The sequence below is a fragment of the Lotus japonicus genome, chromosome 2 (assembly GCF_012489685.1).
Source record: "Lotus japonicus ecotype B-129 chromosome 2, LjGifu_v1.2".
Classification (NCBI taxonomy): domain Eukaryota; kingdom Viridiplantae; phylum Streptophyta; class Magnoliopsida; order Fabales; family Fabaceae; genus Lotus; species Lotus japonicus.
In genome coordinates, this window is record NC_080042.1 from 24,053,854 (window position 1) to 24,075,531 (window position 21,678).

A 21,678-nucleotide genomic window follows, 5' to 3' on the forward strand; every position below is an offset into this window, starting at 1 on the left:
TAAAGCAGGGAAGTCTACGAGAGCAAAGCTTCTGCTTGAAACAAGCCTAATTATATAGGATGAAACTCCAATGTTGAAAAAGTATTGTTTCGAAGCTCTAGACGTTACACTCCGATATTTAATGAGGTCGAAAAATGAAGACAACGCCCATAAGCATTTTGGAGGAAAAATAGTAATACTTGGAGGTGACTTTAGACAAATACTACCTGTAATAACTAGAGGAAGCAGACAGAAAATCGTCGAAACTACTGTAAACTCTTCCTCATTGTGGAAGCATTGCAAAGTTATGAAATTGTCTAAGAACATGCGGCTAACCGCAGCCCAGACGGCAGATGAAGCAAAAGAAATCAAAGAGTTTGCATATTGGATTCTTAAAATTGAAAATGGCGATCATCCTGATTCCGGAGCAGGAGAGTACAATGTTCAAATCCCGCCAGATCTGGTCATCCCAATTAGTCATGACCCATTAATGGAATTGATTAGATATACATATCCTGACCTTTCGTACAAAATGAAAGACACTCAATTCTTTCAAGATAGAGCAATATTGACCCCTACACTGGAGGTTGTTGAAATGATAAACACTAACATGCTTGGCATGATAGCTGTATTAGAACGTGAATATCTGAGTTCCGACTATGCCTTGCGATCTGATGAGAATTTTTGAAATCCGAGGTGAGTGGTTTACCACCTAATTTTTGAACGACAGTAAAAGTTCAAAAAGCCCTAACTACAAACTATTATTGAAAGTTGGTACTTCAATCATACTTTTGAGAAATACAGACCAAGCAGCAGATTTATGCAATGGAACCGGGTTAATTGTGGATGAACTTGGTGAACGTTTTATTGGTGCAACAGTTATCACGGGAACAAATGCTAATGACAAAGTGCACATTTCAAGAATGGACTTGGTTCCTTCTGATTCCAAATTTCCAATTAAATTCAGAAGAAGACAGTTTCCAATTGCAATATGCTTTGCGATGACAATAAACAAAAGCCAAGGACAAACACTATCTCAGGTTGGGCTCTTCCTTCTGAGGCTCGTCTTCACTCATGGTCAATTATATGTAGCTCTCTTTAGAGTACGCTCAAGAAAAGGTCTTAAACTTTGTATACTAGATGACGCGGGCAAACAACAGACCAGTACTCTAAATGTAGTGTTTAAGGAAGTTTTTGAAAATGGTTGATGTATACAATACATTTTCAATGATTTATTTCATTTTTCTCTTCATATATCTTTACACGGTTGACTTATAAACGAATAACTTATTTATTTATTAAAAAGTTACAACATAAAATTCCGTGCAACGCACGGGTTATCGCACTAGTTAATTTGAAATTTCGGTCAGTGTGACTTGTATGGAAACTAGACTCTTCTGCCCGTGCTATGCACGGGATATGTGTACAAAGTAATTTTTTTTTAAATGTAAAAATAGTATATTTAATTTTGTTCATAATTGAATAAGTAATAATTATTTTTGTTTTGTAAGTATAAGATAATTTTGTTCTATAATATATGATATATAATTTGTATATCAATTCATATATTTATATAGGAAAGTACAAAAAAAAAAGTATGGTAGAACTAAAAAGTAAATATATTAAGTCACTATATTAACGTCTAGTCCCCGAGGGTTAGCTCAAGTGGTAAGAGTTAGGGGACATAAGGGTTTGGGAGGGAAAGGTCCACCATTCATTGTCATAAACATTCATTATCATAACCATTCACATAGCACAAACACACCATTTATTGTCATAACCATTCACATAGCAGACACACAGACAAATACAACACATCTACATATATATGTAAATCTCACTTGAGCTATAAAGTATTAATGCATTAAATAATGAAGTTGAACAAATTAAATTTCTATTACTTTCAATATAATGTAACTTTTGAAACATGTCAATCTTTTTGTTTTTTTGACTTTACACATGCCAATATAACATAACTTTTGAAAAATGCACAAAACCTTGATGAATTATGAGATATTTGGGTGCTACATTATACCTTTTGTCATTTATCTTCATATCTTGCATCCAAACGTAAGGTACTCTTTGAGTTTTTAATTGGCCGAAACTACTAACATAACCTTTGTATTAAATTATGTAATAAAAAAAATTCTTTTTAATAAATAAATTAAATATAAAGATTGGAAACTGAAAGAAATTAACTAGAGACTATTTAGCTACCTACATTAAATAATAAAACTATAAACTAAATTTTGAATTTATTTTTTACTTTACTCATACAACAAAAAACTACATTAAATATAAGAGTTTATTTATTTATTTTAGGAAAAGAATCATCAACAAAAAAAACTACATTAAATCATTTGGAAGTGCTATATATTAAATAATAAAAATATTATATACATTAAATAATAAAAACTCATGTTTGTATTGTTTGTATTAACTGTATTCATTATTAATTATAAATTTTCAGTTACTTATACAAAAAATAATTTATTCAATATCAATTGAAAAAAATTAGAATATTAATTATCAACCATAAGTTGGAGCGGAGGAAATTAAAATAAAATTAAGTAATATTTTTATTTATAAAAAAGATTGAGAGTTTATATTAATTATTATAATTTTTATTAAAGAATAATTAAGACAAAATAGTCTTTAAATAAAAAGTATCGCTCTATAGGTATTTATTAAATATAATATATGTGTATTGGATGCAAACATTCTTTAAATATAATTCTTGATCTATTATATATTAGTAGAAATGACTTGAGAAAGAATATTAAAATAAAATAACTATGACAGAAGTTGAATAAATTTAAATTTAATAAATAATTCTTTACACCAATAAAATTATTTCTTATAATAATTTGAAAAGTTAAAAATACTTTATTGTTGATATAAAGTATTAAAAAAATATGTCATGAACACAAAAGATGCCACAAATAGTGTATTGAGAGCCAGCGCTAGCCTCCGTTTTGAAGTTTAATATGGATGGGGCGTCGAAAGGGAACCTTGGGGTGAGTGGTATTGGCGGAGTTTTGAGCGATCATGGAGGGAAGGTGTTAGGTTACTTTAAAAAAGAAACTAAAATGTTGGGTGCTTTTGAGACAGAGGTTCAAGTAGTGTTACATGCTTTATTATTTTTCCAGCATATTAAATTTTCAAATTTGGTGGTTGAGAGTGACTCCTCCTTAGTGGTTGAGTGAGTATCTAGGGGAGATAGGAGGTCATGAAAATGGGAACAAGTGTTTAATCATATAGATCATTTGATGCCTGTAATTCAGTGTGTTGGTGTGGTGTGTGTATTGCGTGAGAGAAACATTGTGGCAAACCAAGGGTGTAGTAGGGAACAATAAATATGGGTATATTGTGATCCAATGTAATTACCTAAATGAGAAGGTTGTTTCCATTTTTATTGCGTTTCAATAAAGTTTTCTTTTAAAAAATATCAATTATTAAATTTGAGTAATATTAATTATTTAGTTCTAGCGAACTCTAATTCTATTCAATGAAATGTCTCACCTCCATTATTTTTTTTGGAGAAACCAAATATATATAAAAACGGGCAAGGCCCAAAGAGATCCAAGAACAAATAGAAGGGAAACGAAAGCTACAGAAACAAAAAGGCTACAAGGGGCAAACCAGCCACGATACACGGCTGGGAACAAAGATAAAAGAACACTGAAACAAAACAAGCACAGGGGAGCAGCAACAACCAAAAACAGAAGCAGCAGCCACGACCAAGCAACAAACGCACAGTAACGGTGATCAAGCGCCAGAATTAGAGCAAAACCCACAAATCCTCTACTCGATTACACCCATCCTTGGCTAATTTGTCAGCTTCCGCATTGGCTTCCCTAAAATTGTGTTGGAAAGCAACACAATTCACTTGCACAGCCAAGTAGTCAATATGGTTGAGGTCGTTTAGCAACTTGAGGGGTCTTATAAATGGTGAAGAAGCCCAGCCCATAGCAAGCGCTGAGTCGCTCTCAATGAGGACATTGCTTAAGCAGAAATGATGGCAGAACATCAAGGCATGGAGAATCGCCTTGACCTCAGCTTCAAATGCCCATCCATGCCCAATTTTCTTGGAGAAATAGCCTAGAATAGAGTTGTTGTGATTCCTAATGACGCCTCCAGCACCGCAGGCACCCGGGTTGCCAAGCGAAGACTCGTCTACGTTGAATTTCAGCAAGCCCGAGGGGGGGGGGGATGCCACACAACAACTCTCTGAGGTTTAAGAGCCTTTGTGACAGAAACAAAAGATAACAGGATTGGATAAGAGAATCCGAGGGAAAATCTATATATATATATGTAAAGGAGACTTGAGGTTTTGCATGTATTAAATGCATTAAACCATAAAGCTCTAATACATTTATATTAAATACATTAAAATATTAAATATATTAAAAACTGAAAAAAAATTATTTAATAAAAAACTATTCAATTACTTATATTAAATAACAACATTCATAAACTTAAAATTGACTTGAGCTTTGCATTTGACAAATATTAAAAATTAAAATTAATAATAAATAATATTTATTAATAAATCATTTATATAAAATACTTTTAAATCTATCTATCTTCTATATATTTATCTTTTATATATATATCTATCTATCTATCTATCTATCTATACTATATATAAAAGCAAAGTTTTGGCAGCCTGGAGGGTAAGTTTGTAATTCAATATTCCATTCCACTATAATTTAATTTCCTGTATGGGTATTTTGGTAAGGTTAAATATTATCTTCCAAAGATGCAATCTCAACCGTTTATTCATCCGCAATCACATTTTCTCTCACCACATTCGACAACCTTTCGTATTTTCAATCGCTCCGTTACTGGAAACTGAATGGGAAAAGAGAGAGGCACTTGGAGGAGAAATTAAATGTGGAGCCTTGCCCTCCTTCTTAGAAATAATCGTTAAAAATCAGAATTTGAGTCAATTGTTATAAGGGTTTTGGCTGTTGTCGATCCCCTGTGCGCCGTTCTCCATTTTGCAGTAAGATCGACAACACTCTCGACGTCAATTTCGCCATGGCCAGTAAGCGTGACATGCAAATGTTTCTTTCATCTTCATCTCCATAACTCGATGATTTCTTTAACTATCTCTTACAGAGAAGCTGCTTTGAGAAGGAAGAACAACATACCCCCTATTAAGGTCCTTCTTCCTCTCATATATGCCCCTGTTCTCCCTCTAAGTCAATCACTTCTCTCATTTTCCCCCTCTTTCAATTTGTTTATTTTTGTTTGGGTGTTTCCCTTTTTCTTTTATTTTTTCAGTTGGTATAGCGCTGCAGCTGAATGATATGTAGTTCTAATTGTTTGAATAAAAAAATTCGGACTTTTTCATCCCTTTGGGACACTTTCCAGAGTCTGGATTAGAATTTCCAATTTTTCAGAGTTGTTAACTTCTTGACACATCTACCTCTTCCACTTGCATTCTCTCTACTGGCTTGCTTGATTTAGGATTAGTTTTCCTTCTTTGCCCAACATTTTTGTCTGCATATGCACAAAGATATATGTAGTTGGCTGTTTTTTTCTATTGGAATAATGCTTTTTTTTTTCGTTGTAACATTGCCACTCTACTTAACACCAAATTTCCCCCTTCTCAGTTTCTTTACCCAATCAGATTTAGCATTTTGGTGTTCTCACCTCCTCTTTTATCATGAATTTGTAGGTGTTCCTCTTGAAATTTTCCTCAAATGTCAGTAACTATCTTTTCCAAAAGAGATCTACATTTGAAGATCTCACTATCCATTTTATGTACGTGTTCCTCTTAAAATTTTCCTCAAATGTTTCCTTTGACGTTTTTCAAGTGAGGGGATGTGTTCCAAAATTCTGATTGATGTTTTTTTTTTTGTACTCATAAATATTTTTATTAGAAGAAGTGAAAGGAAGGCATAAAGTCCTCTCGACCATTTCTTCTTCTCTGCAACGTTACACTAAACTTTCACCTTTCATCGAGTAAGAACTTTCTTTTTCTGCATTCTTCCTTCTATTTTCAGTTATTCTAATTTCATGGTTATTCTGAACTTGACATTTCTTTCTCAGGCTATGTTCTTCTCAGATGTCATCTTCTACTCCGGTAAGAACCATTCATTTTGCACCTTTTTTTCTGCATTTTGACTTTGGCACACTGATTTCTCCTTTTTTATTTTCGTTATCAGACGACGTGTTCCTCATTGTCCTCTTCCGCTCCGGTAAGAGTCCTCATTTATTTTCCTTCTTTGATCTTTTTCAGTTCCACCTACTGATTTGTCGAACGTTTGATAATAGTTGTTTTGCTATTGAAGTTTTTTTATTAAATGGGTGCTGATGTCTCCTGAATATAGGCCTTTTATGTGGAGAGGTTAATTTTCTTTGAACAAAAAAAGATACCAGCTCAAACATCTTTGTTCATCTCTTACAAGTTGGTGAGTTCAATGCCTATTCAAATATTTTTAATTTGCAAGTCGCACCCTAATGTGGCCACATATTTATCAATATTTTCCTCTTCCAGGTGTCACTCCAAAGTCCAAAATCATATGGTAAATCTTCATTATTTGCATTGTTCTATGTTTTCTTTATTATAAGAATGAAATCAATGGTCTATAGCTATGGCTTGGATGGTTATTTAGATAAATAGATTTGCATTCTTAGTCATATTATGGCATGTCATTATTAAGCAAATTAGCAAGAAACAAATAAGCTTTGCTTCAGTTTATAATCTCTCTTAATTGTTGAGAAGAACCTTTGTCTCTGTCATGCTCAATAGAATAGGGATAAATATTTGTTCTTAATAGAAATGATTTTGCATTTCAAAGATCATGTAACTTTGGAATCTTACGATTGCTGAATTTCTATATGCATAAAAGGATGTCTATGTACATCTCTAAAATTATATATATATTGCTTTAAGGATGGAATGGCCAAGACTTCAGTGTGTGATGTGGAAATTGGAAAATTGTGGAGCAATTTACCAGATGATGATATAGACAAACCAGAGGAAGTCAGAGAACAAGTAGGATTGATAATTGTGGTTTTTTCATTCATTACCTGCAAGTTCATTTAGTGATATTAGCAACTTTTCGAGGTGGATTTGGTGAGAGCGCAATGAATGATTTCAAAAATGACATCTTATGAAGTACCCGGTCCCCTGGCTCAAGAAGTTCCCCAAGACTATAATCCATTTTATTTTCTCCTCATTTTCTACTGTTATCTCAATTGATTCTCTCCTAATTATTTACACAACCTCTCTTCTACTTTCTATTAAAAAGATATTCTTTTCAATTTTGCAGTGAGGAGGCCAAGAATTGCCATATATTTACAAGTTTCAATGCAGAGCTCTCTTATAAGGTCAAAGGTAAAATCTTCTTTTTAATTTACATGTGCTTATTGTGTTTATTGAAAAATTTAGTGGTTAGTGGTTACAGTACATATTAGTAATTAAAATTGGTTAAGGAAATCCATAGGACATGATTAATTAGTTAGGATTTATACAATACTCCTAAAAAATAAAAGTTGACAGTTTAAACATTAAATTTGATATCAATTCCAATAAAACCTTCCCACTACAACAATTACACGTAACTCTCTAATCTAACTCTTTTTCTTCTCTATTTGTGGCCATTTAATACACAAGCTGATTTGTTGTTGAATGTAACAAGAGTGGGAAAGGGAAAGACCTAAGCCAGGTGGTACAACTCCTATTGAAGAGGATGAAGAGGAAGAAGAGAAGGAAGAGGAAAAAGAAAAAGGACGATTCTAAGAAGTAGGACAACAATAGTGCCGTAAATGACTTTTTTTCCCTTAAACTATCTTGATATGTTACCAAGAGTTACTTGCTATTTTTTTAAAATTACGGGTATGCTATGAACATCATGTTATTGCATCATAAAGTTCGAGCTTTCTTAGTTTGTCTAGCCACCATTGCAATGCATACCCTTATATTCAAATATTTATTGGGTTATTCATAGTGAATTGACAAAGATACAACTTTATCATTGAAAGGTAGATTTTAACATACCCTAAGAGGTTAACGGTAAACTATATCATTTTTTGTAAGTGGCTAATTAGTGTTTTTTGGTTAAATGGTAAAGTTAGTTTGTCGTTAATTATAAGGATAGTGGTTAACTCAATTTGATGTTTGAAGAAAAAAATATACTCTCTTTTTTTCTTCATTGGAAAACAAGAAAAAATATAACCTACTACAATTTTAGTATTTTTTTTATTGGAAAAATACAAAGTTTCAGGATTCTTAAATTTTTCCAAATAGTTTCAAAATAATTATTTCTGAATCAATACAATTAAAAGTCTAGAATTCCTAATATTTTTACTCTTATTTTTAGTTACTTAAATAATTTTATGAGTAAAATATATCTTACTATATATTTAATGATTAAATATATGTGAATATATATGAAGGGCGAAGGTCTGCCTCAAGCGTGTGGCTCTTAACGTTCGCACTCTTCCACTAACCATTTTTCCTACAATTATTTTCCTTTCATTTTTGTAATAAAATACTTATCAGAAATGATCAACTTTTTTGGGTACATGAGAAAAACATAAGAGATGATCAATTAGTTTAAATTTATAGAATATAACAATTAATTTTTTTTAAATAAAGGTGGATGTTTTAACATTAAATTTTATAAAAAAGTTAAAATTAATCATCAAAGTAAATGGTAAATATAAGTTATGATATTGCATAGGATATTATAAAGTTTTGAAGTTCTTTAGAATATATCAGTTAATATTAATATTAAAAAATTGAATATGACAAAATTCATTAAACATGATAAAATATTCTGTATTTCTAAAATTTTGGGATTTTTACATTAAATATGACATGAATGCAATAATAAATTTTATATTTTTTTATTTAGTTAATAGTATTTACACATCAAATAAAAATAAAAATATCAGTTACGAAGTCCATAGGACATGATAAATATTTTGAGAGTTATAGACTTATAGTAATATCAGTTACAAAATTTCATAAGACATGGAAACTATTATCAGATTTATAAAATATATAAATAATTATTATTATCATTTTTTATCAATTAAAGTTTGTGAATCTTAACATTAAATTTAATATGAATGCCGCAATAAATTTTCTACTAACCCTTTCACTTACACATTAATAATTTTTTTGCTGTTTAGTTAATATTATTTAACACTAATTAAAAAATTTAATATTAGTTACGCAAATACACATGATATGCTTGATAATTTTATGAGGATTATAGAATATAATAAGTAATATTAATATTAATCTTAATATCATTTCCAAAATTCGATAGGACATATTAAATTATTTTAGATGTATTGGGATTATGATTTAATTAAACCATTGAATTAAATTATACTAATTATAATTTTATCATGATTTTATTGGCATTAAATTTGTTACAACAAAAGTAGTTGTAACTTTCTTACTCCATGTAGTTATTGTATGAAAAAAATAAATTGATAAAAAAAATCAAATTAATTTATCAAATTATACTAATTATTGTCTCTATTTTTTTCTCATATCTTAGAAATCCAGCGTGTAGATCATAATTTTCAAGGCCCATTCTCAATGTAATCATTCTATTTGTAAAAAATATTAATATAATATTTTTTACATAAAAATTATTAATATAATATTTTTAAATAAAAAATATTAATATAATCATTACTTACTCAAATTTTATTAGTTCATATATAATATTTCATATCAGTTCGAGAGTCTCAAGCTTTTTGCTATATATAATTTATCTTTCAAAAATAAGTTCATCTGTCTAAAATAAACATTTCATTTTTATATAAATACCAAATTAAATAGTTCAACATTGAAATAAACGTTAAAAAAAACACAAATTAGTATAATTATTTCACTTCTACAAAGGAAATTCATACACAATCAAAAATATAAAAACACTTCAAAATATACTTTTTCTTATTTCTAAAATCAATTTTAGCATTTAATTCATAAAATTTGTTTTAATAAACCTAAAAAAACATTATTTTATTAAATTTTAACACTATAAGCAAAAAATGAATATTCCCCGTGCAACACACAGGTAATAAAATAGTCATGCGATAGACTATGACTCCTGACTAAATATTTTACCATGAGTTTTTATGTAATTTCGAACAATATTTTTTAGGAAATCAATCATGACTGGTGATTAGTTTTGATCTTAATGCTACTCACAAATTATTGAAATGTACTTATTATTATTTAGATCTTATTATTCATGGAATCCCATAGGACAAATATACTTATTTTTCATTCATTAAAATATTAATTAAATATTAATTAATATTAATAATCTTTTAGAAGGGAAGTTGGTGGATCAAATATTAATATAATTCCACTCAAAATATAAAAAATCATATCTAACATTTTCCCCTCCCATCAATGTCATCCTATATCCATTTACTATTCACCATGCAATTAAAAACAAGGGTATTGTTATTGAGACCCCCCCACAGCTATTTGAACCCACCTTTAAATTGTAAAAACACTTTTGACGCACTTTTAAAGTGCGCTCATAACACATTTTAGAGGTGCGTCCATAACGCACTTTCAAAGGGCGTCGGTAACGCACCTTCAAAGTGCGTGGGTAACGCACTTTCAAAAACATTTTTAAATTGCGAGCGAAAATTGAAAATAATTATGCGGGGGTCCAAATAGTCGTCTGGGGGGTCTTTATAACAATTCCCTAAAAACAATGACACACAAAAATTCATGCTACGCTTTAAGGAGATGTATTTTCTATTTTGATTTAATGAAGTTACAAAAATTCATGATGCAGTTTCCAAAAAAAACACACAAAAACTTACAAAAATTATGAATGCTAAAGAAAGAATATTTAAACAAAAGTAAGTATCCACGTGCATCGCACGGGTCAATAATACTAACACATATCAAATGTAGTTTACAAAGAAGTATTTCGCAATGTCATATGAAGGAGATATTTTTACAAAAAAAAATGTGAAATATTATCCTCTCAGCTTTATTCATAATGGAATAATGTCAAATTGCAAAACAAAATAATATTCTTAGTACATACATGTTACTTCAACTCCCTATTATACACTATCCAATTGATATAAAAATAATACTAATCTAGCATTTAAAACAACAAGGTACAAAAGATTAAAAAAAAACAAAAACAAACATTTGGTAAAAAGAAAAAACAAAATTAAAGAATTCATAGTCTAAAATAAATTTATGTATTTTAATCAATAAAATATATTTAAAAATATACAGATTTAACAAAAAAAAACACACACACACATAAAAGATAAAAATGAACATCCCCGTGCATCGCACGGGTAAAAAGTACTAGTATATATATAAATCAAAATCACACTTGAGTTTTAGTATTAAATATATAAGCAAAACTTAAGTGTTGCATTGTATCAAAAGAATCAAAACAAAACAAAAAAATTGTAATACATATATTAAACCATAGTAAAATTAAAATTGAAAAAATTTATATTGTCAAAAACTATTCAACTACTTACATTAAATAACAACATTCATAAACTTAAAATTTACTTGAGTTTTGCATTTGAAGAATATTAAAAATTAAAATTAATAATCAAATAATACTTACTAATAAATAATTTAGATAAAATAGTTTTAAAATTAAAAAATATATGTTTTTTTTATTGGCAAATGTTAGTTATTAGAAATGTTTGTAAATTAATCTCTCCTCAAGGTTCGAGCTCGGGACCCTTCACCCCACCCAACCCTTATGTCCCATTATATTATATATATATATATATATCATCTTTCTTCGAATTGGACATCTGGATAGGTTGGCCTAGTGTAATAATTCCTAAGTTTGGGATAATGTTGTTGATTTCCCTTTATCTTATTAATCGATAAATCTTCTTTATATATATATGTTATGTACTAGGGAGATCTGATGTAGAAGACTGACAGAAAGTAAACCCTAGCAGAGTATTAAAAATATCATAAAAGGAATATTCTCATTAAATGTTCAAAAGGTCCTTTTTACAAGGTGTTGACCTCCCCTTTTATAGAGGGAATGGTCATGATGTGGACTTTTGCTGTACTTGGGCCTGACAACCGGGGCCCAAGCCTTTATACATATAAGACAAATCTAAAGGAATCTTCCAGCTGGCGTGTGGGCCTATCTAAAGGGCGGGCGGGATTCAGCGTTATTCTGTGAATCCCGCCAAGACTGACTTTCGTTCCTGGTTGCTCATTTTGGGCGGGCATAAGCATCCGCCCAGTCCACATGCCCCCAAGACATGAGGCTCAAGTTCCTTGAGTCGAAATGTCTTTAATGCGCTGCCTTACAGTATATCGCCATTCTTTATAGTCGTGGGCCTGTCGCCGCATTCTTGCTTATGAATTAATCGCCATTTTGCTGTTTCTTCAATATGGCGCCATTTTCGCGTCCCTTATTACGTTGATTTATCGCCATCATCATAACCGTCAGTCACGTCTTTTCAACTGACGCACGTATCCTTGTTTTCCGGGATTTCGTCATCATTGGCCATGAATGCAGTTTCTAATTGTGCGTCTCGAGGAATTATGTCTTTTCGCTTCGCACCTTTTCAAATTTCAAATCCCACGACTCTTCATGATCTTTCCCACTCGTTCTCTCTCTTCCCTTTTCTTCTATAAAAACCCTTTTCACTTTTCACTTTTTCACTTTTCTGAAAACCTTTTTCCTCAGACTTCCTCTGCGATTTTCACCTTCTCCTCTTTGAACTCCGGCGAATCTCCGTCACCCCGGCCGTCGTCATTGCGCGGTGCTCTCCCATAGCCGACATCCTCTTTACTCAATCCTCCACTTCGTCCTCCGGTGAGTCCTTTCTCTTTCTTCTTTCTTGACACTGTTCGTCTTCTTCTTTTTTCTTTCTGCATCTGTTCATCTTCTTTTTATTTTTTATGAAATTTCCCAGTATGTCCACCCAAAATTTCAGCCTTTCTTCCTTAGAACTCTCTTCACCTTCTACGGAGGGGGAAGTTTCTGCCCCCACCGTTATTGAAATTCATTCCTCGCCTTCCACCCACGAGGATTCCGGTCCCGCCGGCTCCGTAGACTCTATTCTTTCCTCCAATGGAGACTTGTCTTCACCCGAATGGCGTTCCAACGCGCATTTAGTTGAAGATAAGTGTCTTTGGCGCTCCATCTGGGGTAGTATTGGAAGCATCAGCTCGCTTCGAATATCTTCTCAAGGGTTTACAAAGATAAATCCCGCCACCTCTAATAACGAAGATCACCTGTTAAATGTTCTTCCATGTGGCGAGGATGATTGTGTTCTTTTACGCAAGGAACCTTCTGATGAATCGCCCGACTTCTTTTTTGTTTATGGCTATTTCTTCTTGGATTTGAATATCAAACTCCCTTTCTCGCCCTTTATATGTCACGTTCTTACCTTTTTGAACGTGGCGCCTTGTCAACTCCAGCCCAACGCCTGGGGTTTTATTCGCTGCTTTGAAATTCTCTGTGAACATTTGAGTTGCACTCCCACCTATCCCTTGTTTTTCCTTTTCTATAAGACAGTCACCACAAAACCTACATCTGTCAAGTGGGTTCCCCTTTTGGCCCGCAAGAACATGAGCCGATTCACCGCCCTTAAAAGCCATTACAAAGTGTGGCAGAAAAAATACTTCAAAGTTATGGAGTCACCTGAAATGAATAACTTATTTCGAGATTCCGATAATAACCCTCTCTTCCCCTTTTACTGGACAAAAAACCCTCGCCGAAAAATATCCGTTTCATACGACGCCTTGGATGAATCTGAGCAGGCCATCGCCGATTACCTTCGCACATTACCAGTAATCTCTGGTCATGACTTGATTGAGGCGTCGAAATCCGGCACTTTAAATCAATTTTTTAGTAAGTTTATAATTTTTGCACAACTTGTTTTTCTTTTTGTTCATGTACCTCGCCTAACTGATGCTTTCCATGCAGCCACGATGGGAAAAAGCAAGGTTGATGCAAACCCCATCAAGATGAAGGAATACCTCGCCCAGTCTGCTGCGGCGGCGAAGAAAAGGGCCGCCGAAACTGAGCAGAAGAAAAAGAATGAAGGTACTTCGGGCTCTGATAACGTCAGGGACCCTAAGCGCCAAAAAACTTCGAGCGCTGCTGGTGGTAAACCTCTTCACCAATCAACTCTCGATCCAAAAGGTCGTCCGGCTGAGAAAAAGAAGGGTCATGACAATGTCCCGCCAATTCAACCGGATTCAAGCGCACTAATCAACCGTCCGCCAACTCCATTTACCCAAGCTGGCCCTAGCTCAGCTATTGGTGGTGAGACTCCTCCCCCTTTGCTGAGCTTATCTGATCCTCATTTCAACGGATTGGATTTTATGACCCGTACCTTTGACAACCGGCTTCACAAGGATGTTTCCGGTCAAGGTCCCCCCAACATTGCTTCTGTGGCGATCCATCACGCACTTTCTGCCGCCAGTACCGTGGCGGGAATGGCTCAGTGCGTGAAGGAGTTGATATCGGCCAAGAACCGTTATGAAAAGAAAGCGGCTGATTACAAGGCTGCCTATGAGCGAGCAAAAGCCGATGCTGAGACCGCCAACAAAAATCTGAAGGCTGCTGAGGAGAAGTGTGCTAAGTTAACTGCTGACTTGGCGGCTTCTGACCTTCTTCTTCAGAAGACCAAGTCTCTAAAAGACGTCATCAATGATAAACACACTGCTGTTCAAGCCAAGTTCCAAAAACTGGAAAAGAAGTACGAACGCCTGAATGCTTCCATCTTAGGGCGTGCTTCTCTCCAGTTTGCTCAAGGCTTTCTGGCGGCCAAAGAGCAGATTAGTGTGGTTGAGCCGGGCTTTGATGTTTCCCGCATTGGGTGGCTGAAGGAGATCAAGGATGGTCAAGTGGTTGGCGATGACGACATTAGCCTCGAACTCCTTCCTCAATTCAATGATGAAAGTGAGTCTGAAGAAGAAGAAGAGGATGGCGAAGATAGAAATGATCAGAACAAGGGTGAGGATCAAGGAAAGGAAGACCCTCAAGTTGGAGCAAGCAAGGGAAACGACGCCAACAATGATAATGTAGCTTGAATTTGTAATTTGTTTTTATTTTGTTAAGTCAATTTTATCTTTGGGCCTTGCCCTTTTGTTTGTCCTTTCCAGTCATGTAATGCTTCGCCACTTCCTTACTTTTTAACAAAGTTGGTTTTAGTTCTTCTGTTGTTTCCATGTTGTGACTTTGATGTTGTTTATCAGATTTTGTTGTTATTTAGGTCTGTATACCTTAGTCGATTTTTCGACGGGGCTTGGTTTCTAGTGGCCACTAGAATTGCCAAGGCTTTTAACATTTGATGGCGATACTTTCTTATTCCGAAAGGTTTACTCGCGGTATTGCATACCTTGATACGATTTTCATTGCATGAACTCGTAATATAAATTTTTAAAAAATATAGGCGATTCTGTTGAAATGACCTTTTCATTAATTTTCTTTCACACATGGGAACAATTGTCCCTTCATTACATCTGTCGCCTCATTAAAAACCTTTCCAAAGAAAGGGAAAAAGAGTGCGACTTCATTCACCTTTGTTGTTTTTTGTCTTTTTAACTAAAATATTGCTTCAGATGTGAGGCGTTCCATGTCCGTGGGACCCTCTGACCATTAAGTTGTTCCAACTTATAAGCTCCTCCTCCAACATCGCCAATGATCCTGTAAGGCCCGCCCCAATTGGGTGAAAGTTTGTTGTGTTTGTCGGGTATTGTATTTTTTCGGAGCACTAAGTCTCCTACCCTCATCTTTCTTGGCACTACTTTCGTTGAGAATTTTCTTGCAACCTTCACTTTCCCCGCCTCATTCCTTATGTGTGCCTCCCGTTGTTCCTCCGGCAACATAATTAGATTTGCTATCAGATTTTCCCCGTTGTCATTCTCATTAAACCGAGCCACTCGCCAACTTTGGTTTTCTATTTCTACTGGGAGCATGGCGTCAGTCCCATAAGTTAAACGATACGAGGTTTCCTTTGTGCTTGACTGTTCAGTGGTGTTGTATGCCCAAAGAACGCCTGGTAGTTCCTCCGCCCAAAGCCCTTTTGCTTCATCCAGTTTCTTCTTTAAACCTTTCAGGATAACCTTGTTAGCCGACTCAGCCTGCCCATTGGTTTGTGGATGTTCTACAGAGGCAAATCGCATCTCGATTCCCATTTCTGCACAAAATTCCCGGGTAACACTACTTGTGAATTGGGTTCCGTTATCCATTACGAATGCCATGGGGACCCCAAATCTACAAACAATCCTTCGCCACACCTTGGCGGCTGTGATAGTCGCCACTGCTTCGGCTTCTATCCACTTAGTGAAGTAATCAACCGCCACGATGATATACTTCATTTGTGCCTTCGCTACCGGGAATGGTCCCAAAATGTCAGTCCCCCACATAGCAAATGGCCAAGGCGCCATCATGGTTGTTAATTCCTCCGGCGGAGCCTTGTGTAAGTCAGAGAAGACTTGACATTTTTCACATTTCTTAACATACTCCAGACAGTCCTTCTTCATTGTCGGCCAATAAAATCCTGCTCTCAAAACTTTTACTGCCAAGGATCTCACGCCGATATGGCTGGAACACACACCTTCGTGGACTTCCGCCATTATTCCATGGGCGTCCTTGATGTCAACACATTTGAGCATAGGAGACATGATTCCCCGCCGATACAACTCCCCATCCACTAGCGTGTAAAAACTGGCCTCTCTGCGTTTTGCTCTCGTGTTCAGATCGTCATCCTGTGGAGGGCTCTGTAGAAAAATCTTGATTGACTCCATCCATGAAGGCTCGCCTTCAATTATTGACTTTACTGCTTTGAATTTCACTTCCACTAGATCAATACTTGGGCGAGGCAGGGTCTCCTGAATGACTGTTTGGTAATTGCCCAATCGCCCTGTACTTGCCAATTTTGCTAGCACATCAGCCCTCTCATTTTGGCTTCTCGGGACATGTTCTATCCTAATGTCTTTGACCTCCATCATTAATCTGCGCACAACCTCCAAATATTTAGAGAGTTGCAGATCCTTCACTTGATATTCGCCCTGCACCTGCTTAACCACTAACTGCGAATCGCCTTTGATGAATAACTTTTGAACGCCTAACTCAATAGCTAACCTTAAGCCGGCGATCAAAGCCTCATATTCGGATTGATTGTTGCTCGCCTTGAACTCAAACTTTAGAGATTGCTCTATGATCATTTTATCTGGGCTTTCAATAGTTATTCCCGCCCCGCTTCCAGCATTGTTGGAGGATCCATCCACAGATAGGACCCATTCTCCCTGTATTTTCTCTCCTCCTGTGGGTGTTAATTCTGCCACAAAGTCGATCAAACTTTGAATTGTAACCTGGCCCCTTGGCTCATATTGTATATCGTATTCTGATAACTCAACTGACCAGCTGACCAACCGCCCTGATAAATCAGGCTTTTGAAGTACCTGCCTTAGAGGAACATCAGTTTTAACCTTGACTTGGAAACTTTGAAAATAAGGCCTGAGACGCCTTGCCGTTTTCAGAATTGCCAAAGCCGCCTTTTCAATTTTTTGGTACCGCAGTTCCGCCCCCTGCAAAGTGTGGCTCACGAAATATATAATTTTCTGCTTATTTCCTTCTTCCTGGAGCAACACCGTACTCACCGCCTTATCAGTGACCGCTAAGTAGAGTATTAATGGAACGCCTGGTGTTGGTTTGGAGAGTACTGGCAGCGTGGCTAATGTTTCTTTCAACTTGGTAAAAGCTTGTTCGCATTCCTCTGTCCACTGAAACTTTGAATTCTTTTTTAAGCATGTGAAGAATGAGGCTGCCTTGTCACCCGCCATTGGCAAAAAACGTGATAAGGCGGCCATCCGTCCTGTCAGACGTTGAACCTCCTTTACACTTGTTGGGCTTTTCATCTCCAATATCGCCCTTCCCTTGTCTGGGTTTACTTCAATTCCTCTTGATGTTAACATAAAACCCAGGAATTTTCCACCCTGGATCCCAAAAGAACACTTCTCAGGATTTAACTTCATTTGATATGTTCTTAATTGAGTAAATGCTTCCATAAGATCGCCACCATGATCACCAGCCTTGGCGGACTTTACGATCATGTCATCCACATATACCTCCATATTCCTGCCTACTTGTCTTGAGAAAATTTTGTCCATGAGCCGTTGATACGTAGCTCCTGCGTTCTTCAAACCAAAAGGCATTGTCTTGTAACAATAATTCGCCTGATTGGTCATAAATGCTGTACTTTCTTCATCCGATGGATGCATCATGATTTGATTGTAGCCCGAGTAAGCATCCATGAGACTTAAGAGTTCATTCCCCGACGCTCCATCCACAAGCTTATCAATTCTGGCTTTGTACTTTTTGCAAAATGTCCAACATTTGTTGCAAGGCCGCCGGAGTGATTCCCGTCACCACCTCTGGTGCTTTTCTCGGAACGCTGGTTTTGAGGTCATCCAGATTTACATATTCAGGCGGCGCTGATCGTCGCCTGACTCCTGGATCTGATCTATCTATCAGATCTGAAGGTCTCCCCGGAGCTGCATTCACCAACGACACCGGTGACTGCGCCACTGAGCGAACCCCCTCCGAAGAAGCCTCCTGCTCCGGCTCTTGAGGTACTTCTCGGTTGTTATATCGTCCACCGCCGCGGCCGCCGTGACGACCACCACCTCTCCGGCGATGATCGCGGCGGCCCTCGCCACACGAACGAGTTTCCATGGATCTTAAATCTCACCTTCTATGTCAAGTAATAGATCGAGGTAAGACCCACAGACGGCGCCAATGTTCTGTACTAGGGAGATCTGACGTAGAAGACTGACAGAAAGTAAACCCTAGCAGAGTACTAAAAATATCATAAAAGGAATATTCTCATTAAATGTTCAAAAGGTCCTTTTTACAAGGTGTTGACCTCCCCTTTTATAGAGGGAATGGTCATGATGTGGACTTTTGCTGTACTTGGGCCTGACAACCGGGGCCCAAGCCTTTATACATATAAGACAAATCTAAAGGAATCTTCCAGCTGACGTGTGGGCCTATCTAAAGGGCGGGCGGGATTCAGCGTTATTCTGTGAATCCCGCCAAGACTGACTTTCGTTCCTGGTTGCTCATTTTGGGCGGGCATAAGCATCCGCCCAGTCCAATATATATATATATATATATATATATATATATATATATATATATATACATACATATATATATATGTATAGCACACTTGAGTTTTTTGCATTAAATACATGAGGAAAACTCAAGTGTTGCATATTAAAAAGCATCAAAATAAAAAAATTGTAATAAATATATTAAAAAATAATTATATTGTCAAAAACTATTAAACTATTTACATTGAGATTAAATATTGTCAAATAATTATATTTTAATTTAGGTAAAATAGTTTTAAAATTAAAATATTTCTATTTATATGTAAATGAGACTTCAGTATATATTAAATCCATTAGACCATAAAACTCTCATACATTTGTATTAAAATATATTAAGAAACAATAATTTTTCTTTGTTAAAAAATTTATTAAGAACTGAAAAAAAATTATTGAAAAAACTATTCAACTTCTTACATTAATAACAACATTCACCAACTTAAAATTGACTTAAAAAAAACTGAAATCATCCTAAGTTTTGCATTTGACAAATATTAAAAGTTTAAATTAGTTAATAATCAAATAATATTTTAAAATAAAAATTAAAAAATGCCGCTAAAAGGTATTTAATATTAACTATAACATATATGTGAATTATCGAAAAAAATATTAAAATATATCATGAGTAAAAATTACTCGAGGAAGCATAATAGAGAAAAATAATAATATCCAAAGTTGTATAAATTTTTGTTGTGGAAGAGCTATCCACTTAACGTGATCGTAGAGTCTCGAAGGATGAGTCTCATGGCTATCATTTGTGAGGAAACATTTAGAAACCAAATAAGTTGAATACATTTAAATTCACTAGATAAGATTTTACGTTATTTAAGTTATAAATTATTATAATATCAAAAATTTAAATTAATTTTTATTCTTGGTCTTTCCAGGTCCCAACAAATATTGAATTTTCCGTTTAAAAGTATAAAAAATAAAATTAAAACTTATTTCATGATTTTTTAGAAAGTAGAAATGTGTTTATTTTAAGTGAGGGAATCAACAAGATACACAACTCTCCTCAAAAGGATCAAAAAACTAGCAAAGCCAGATAGTAACCATCCCCAAAGCCTAAGGAAACGAAAAAAAACTTGTTTTATGATATTTTTTGTGACAATTTTATGATATTAAACACTTATTACTTAACCTTTTTTCCTAAATTTATATATTTCAAATTAATTTAAATAATTTTTCATATTAAATTATAAATAAATTTATAAATTGTTTTTATACTAATAATAAAATATCAATAATTAGATTTGAGTATTATTAATTATTTTCACACAAAAAACTCTAATTATATTTATTGAAATTTCTTAAGACAAATTTTCTATATTTTTAATGAAAAAAAATTTTAATTTTAATTTAATTTAATTATAATAGTTTATATATAATTTTTAAAAATATTGTAAGTAAACCCGTGCAACGCACGAGTGTAATATCTAGTTTAATGTAAAACTCAAGTCTTCTTACACATAAATATTTTTTAATTTTAAAACTATTTTATCTAAGTCATTTTTTAATAAATTTTATTTCCAAATTTAATTTAATTTTTAATATTTGTGAAATACAAAACTCAAGTAAATTTTAACTTTATGAATGTTGTTATTTAATGTAAGCAGTTGAATAGTTTTTGACAATATAAAATTTTTTAATTTTAATTTTATTATTGTTTAATATATTTATTACAATTTTTTATTTTTGTTTGGATGTTTTTAATACAATGCAACACTTGAGTTTTGCTTATATATTTAATGCTAAAACTCAAGTGTGTTTTACATATATACTAGATATAAAACCCGTGCGTTGCACGAGTGTTTTTACAATTTTATCAACATTATATAAAATTTATTATAGTTTAAATAAAAATATTAAATATGTATTAAATATTATTTACTTATAAATTATTATAAAAAAAAAATAATTGTGTTAAAACATTTCATTATGAGTATTGGAGTTTTCTTTGTGTAAATAATTAATACTATTCAAATTTAATAATTACCATTGAAATAATTTTAACAATTTAAAAATGTATTTATTTAAACATACAATAAATTATAAAGTTCATTTCAAATATTTTAAAACAATTAATTAGTTTTAATATCACCAAATAAATTATATCAACATTTTCTTATAATTTTTATCAACAATTAATTAACTTTAACTTTGATAATTACAATAAATTTTAATTTTAATATTCTAAAATATTATTTAATAAATTAATTATTTTTTAATTTTAGCCTTAATTATTTTTCCCTATTATACTTCTTTAAGTTGATCTTTTTTTACTAATACATAATAGATCAAAATTTATAATTGAATAAATTTATGAAAAAAATACACACACGTCATACTTTTTTACGTCCACATCATACTTAATAATGTTAATTTTAAAAATATTTTTATAAATTATTTATTAATAAATTTTTGCTGCGCTTTTTAATTTTAAAACTATTTGCTAATTTTTAATTAATAAAATTAATTAATTTTAATTATAAATAATGTTTCCATATAAAAATATTATTTAATAAAATTTTATTCTAAATATCATCTTGTGTATACTCTAT

General features: G+C 33.4%; 1 protein-coding gene across 6 annotated transcripts; it reads left to right on the plus strand.

Annotated features, from left to right (window-relative positions):
* The first annotated feature begins 4,757 nt into the window (after nt 1-4,757).
* On the plus strand, nt 4,758-7,921 carry LOC130737817 (uncharacterized). Of its 6 annotated transcripts, XM_057589670.1 has the most exons (10): nt 4,758-5,029; nt 5,104-5,146; nt 5,666-5,751; nt 5,871-5,952; nt 6,040-6,073; nt 6,156-6,188; nt 6,321-6,401; nt 6,488-6,515; nt 7,266-7,330; nt 7,635-7,921. In XM_057589670.1, the coding sequence occupies exons 5-10, from the start codon at nt 6,056-6,058 to the stop codon at nt 7,740-7,742; spliced, it is 333 nt and encodes a 110-aa protein (XP_057445653.1). In that variant the 5' UTR covers nt 4,758-5,029; nt 5,104-5,146; nt 5,666-5,751; nt 5,871-5,952; nt 6,040-6,055; the 3' UTR covers nt 7,743-7,921. The 6 variants fall into 6 exon arrangements, with proteins under 6 accessions (XP_057445653.1, XP_057445655.1, XP_057445650.1 ...); XM_057589672.1 differs by having other exon boundaries at nt 4,758-5,146; nt 7,610-7,921; XM_057589667.1 differs by having other exon boundaries at nt 4,758-5,146.
* Nucleotides 7,922-21,678: the final 13,757 nt, after the last annotated feature.

What these genes read in the sequence shown, in the direction of transcription:
- LOC130737817 (XM_057589667.1), top strand. An exon ending in TGTTCATCTCTTACAAGTTG is followed by an intron (nt 6,402 to 6,487) that starts GTGAGTTCAATG and finishes TTCCTCTTCCAG; the next exon opens with GTGTCACTCCAAAGTCCAAA. An exon ending in CCAAAGTCCAAAATCATATG is followed by an intron (nt 6,516 to 7,265) that starts GTAAATCTTCAT and finishes TCAATTTTGCAG; the next exon opens with TGAGGAGGCCAAGAATTGCC.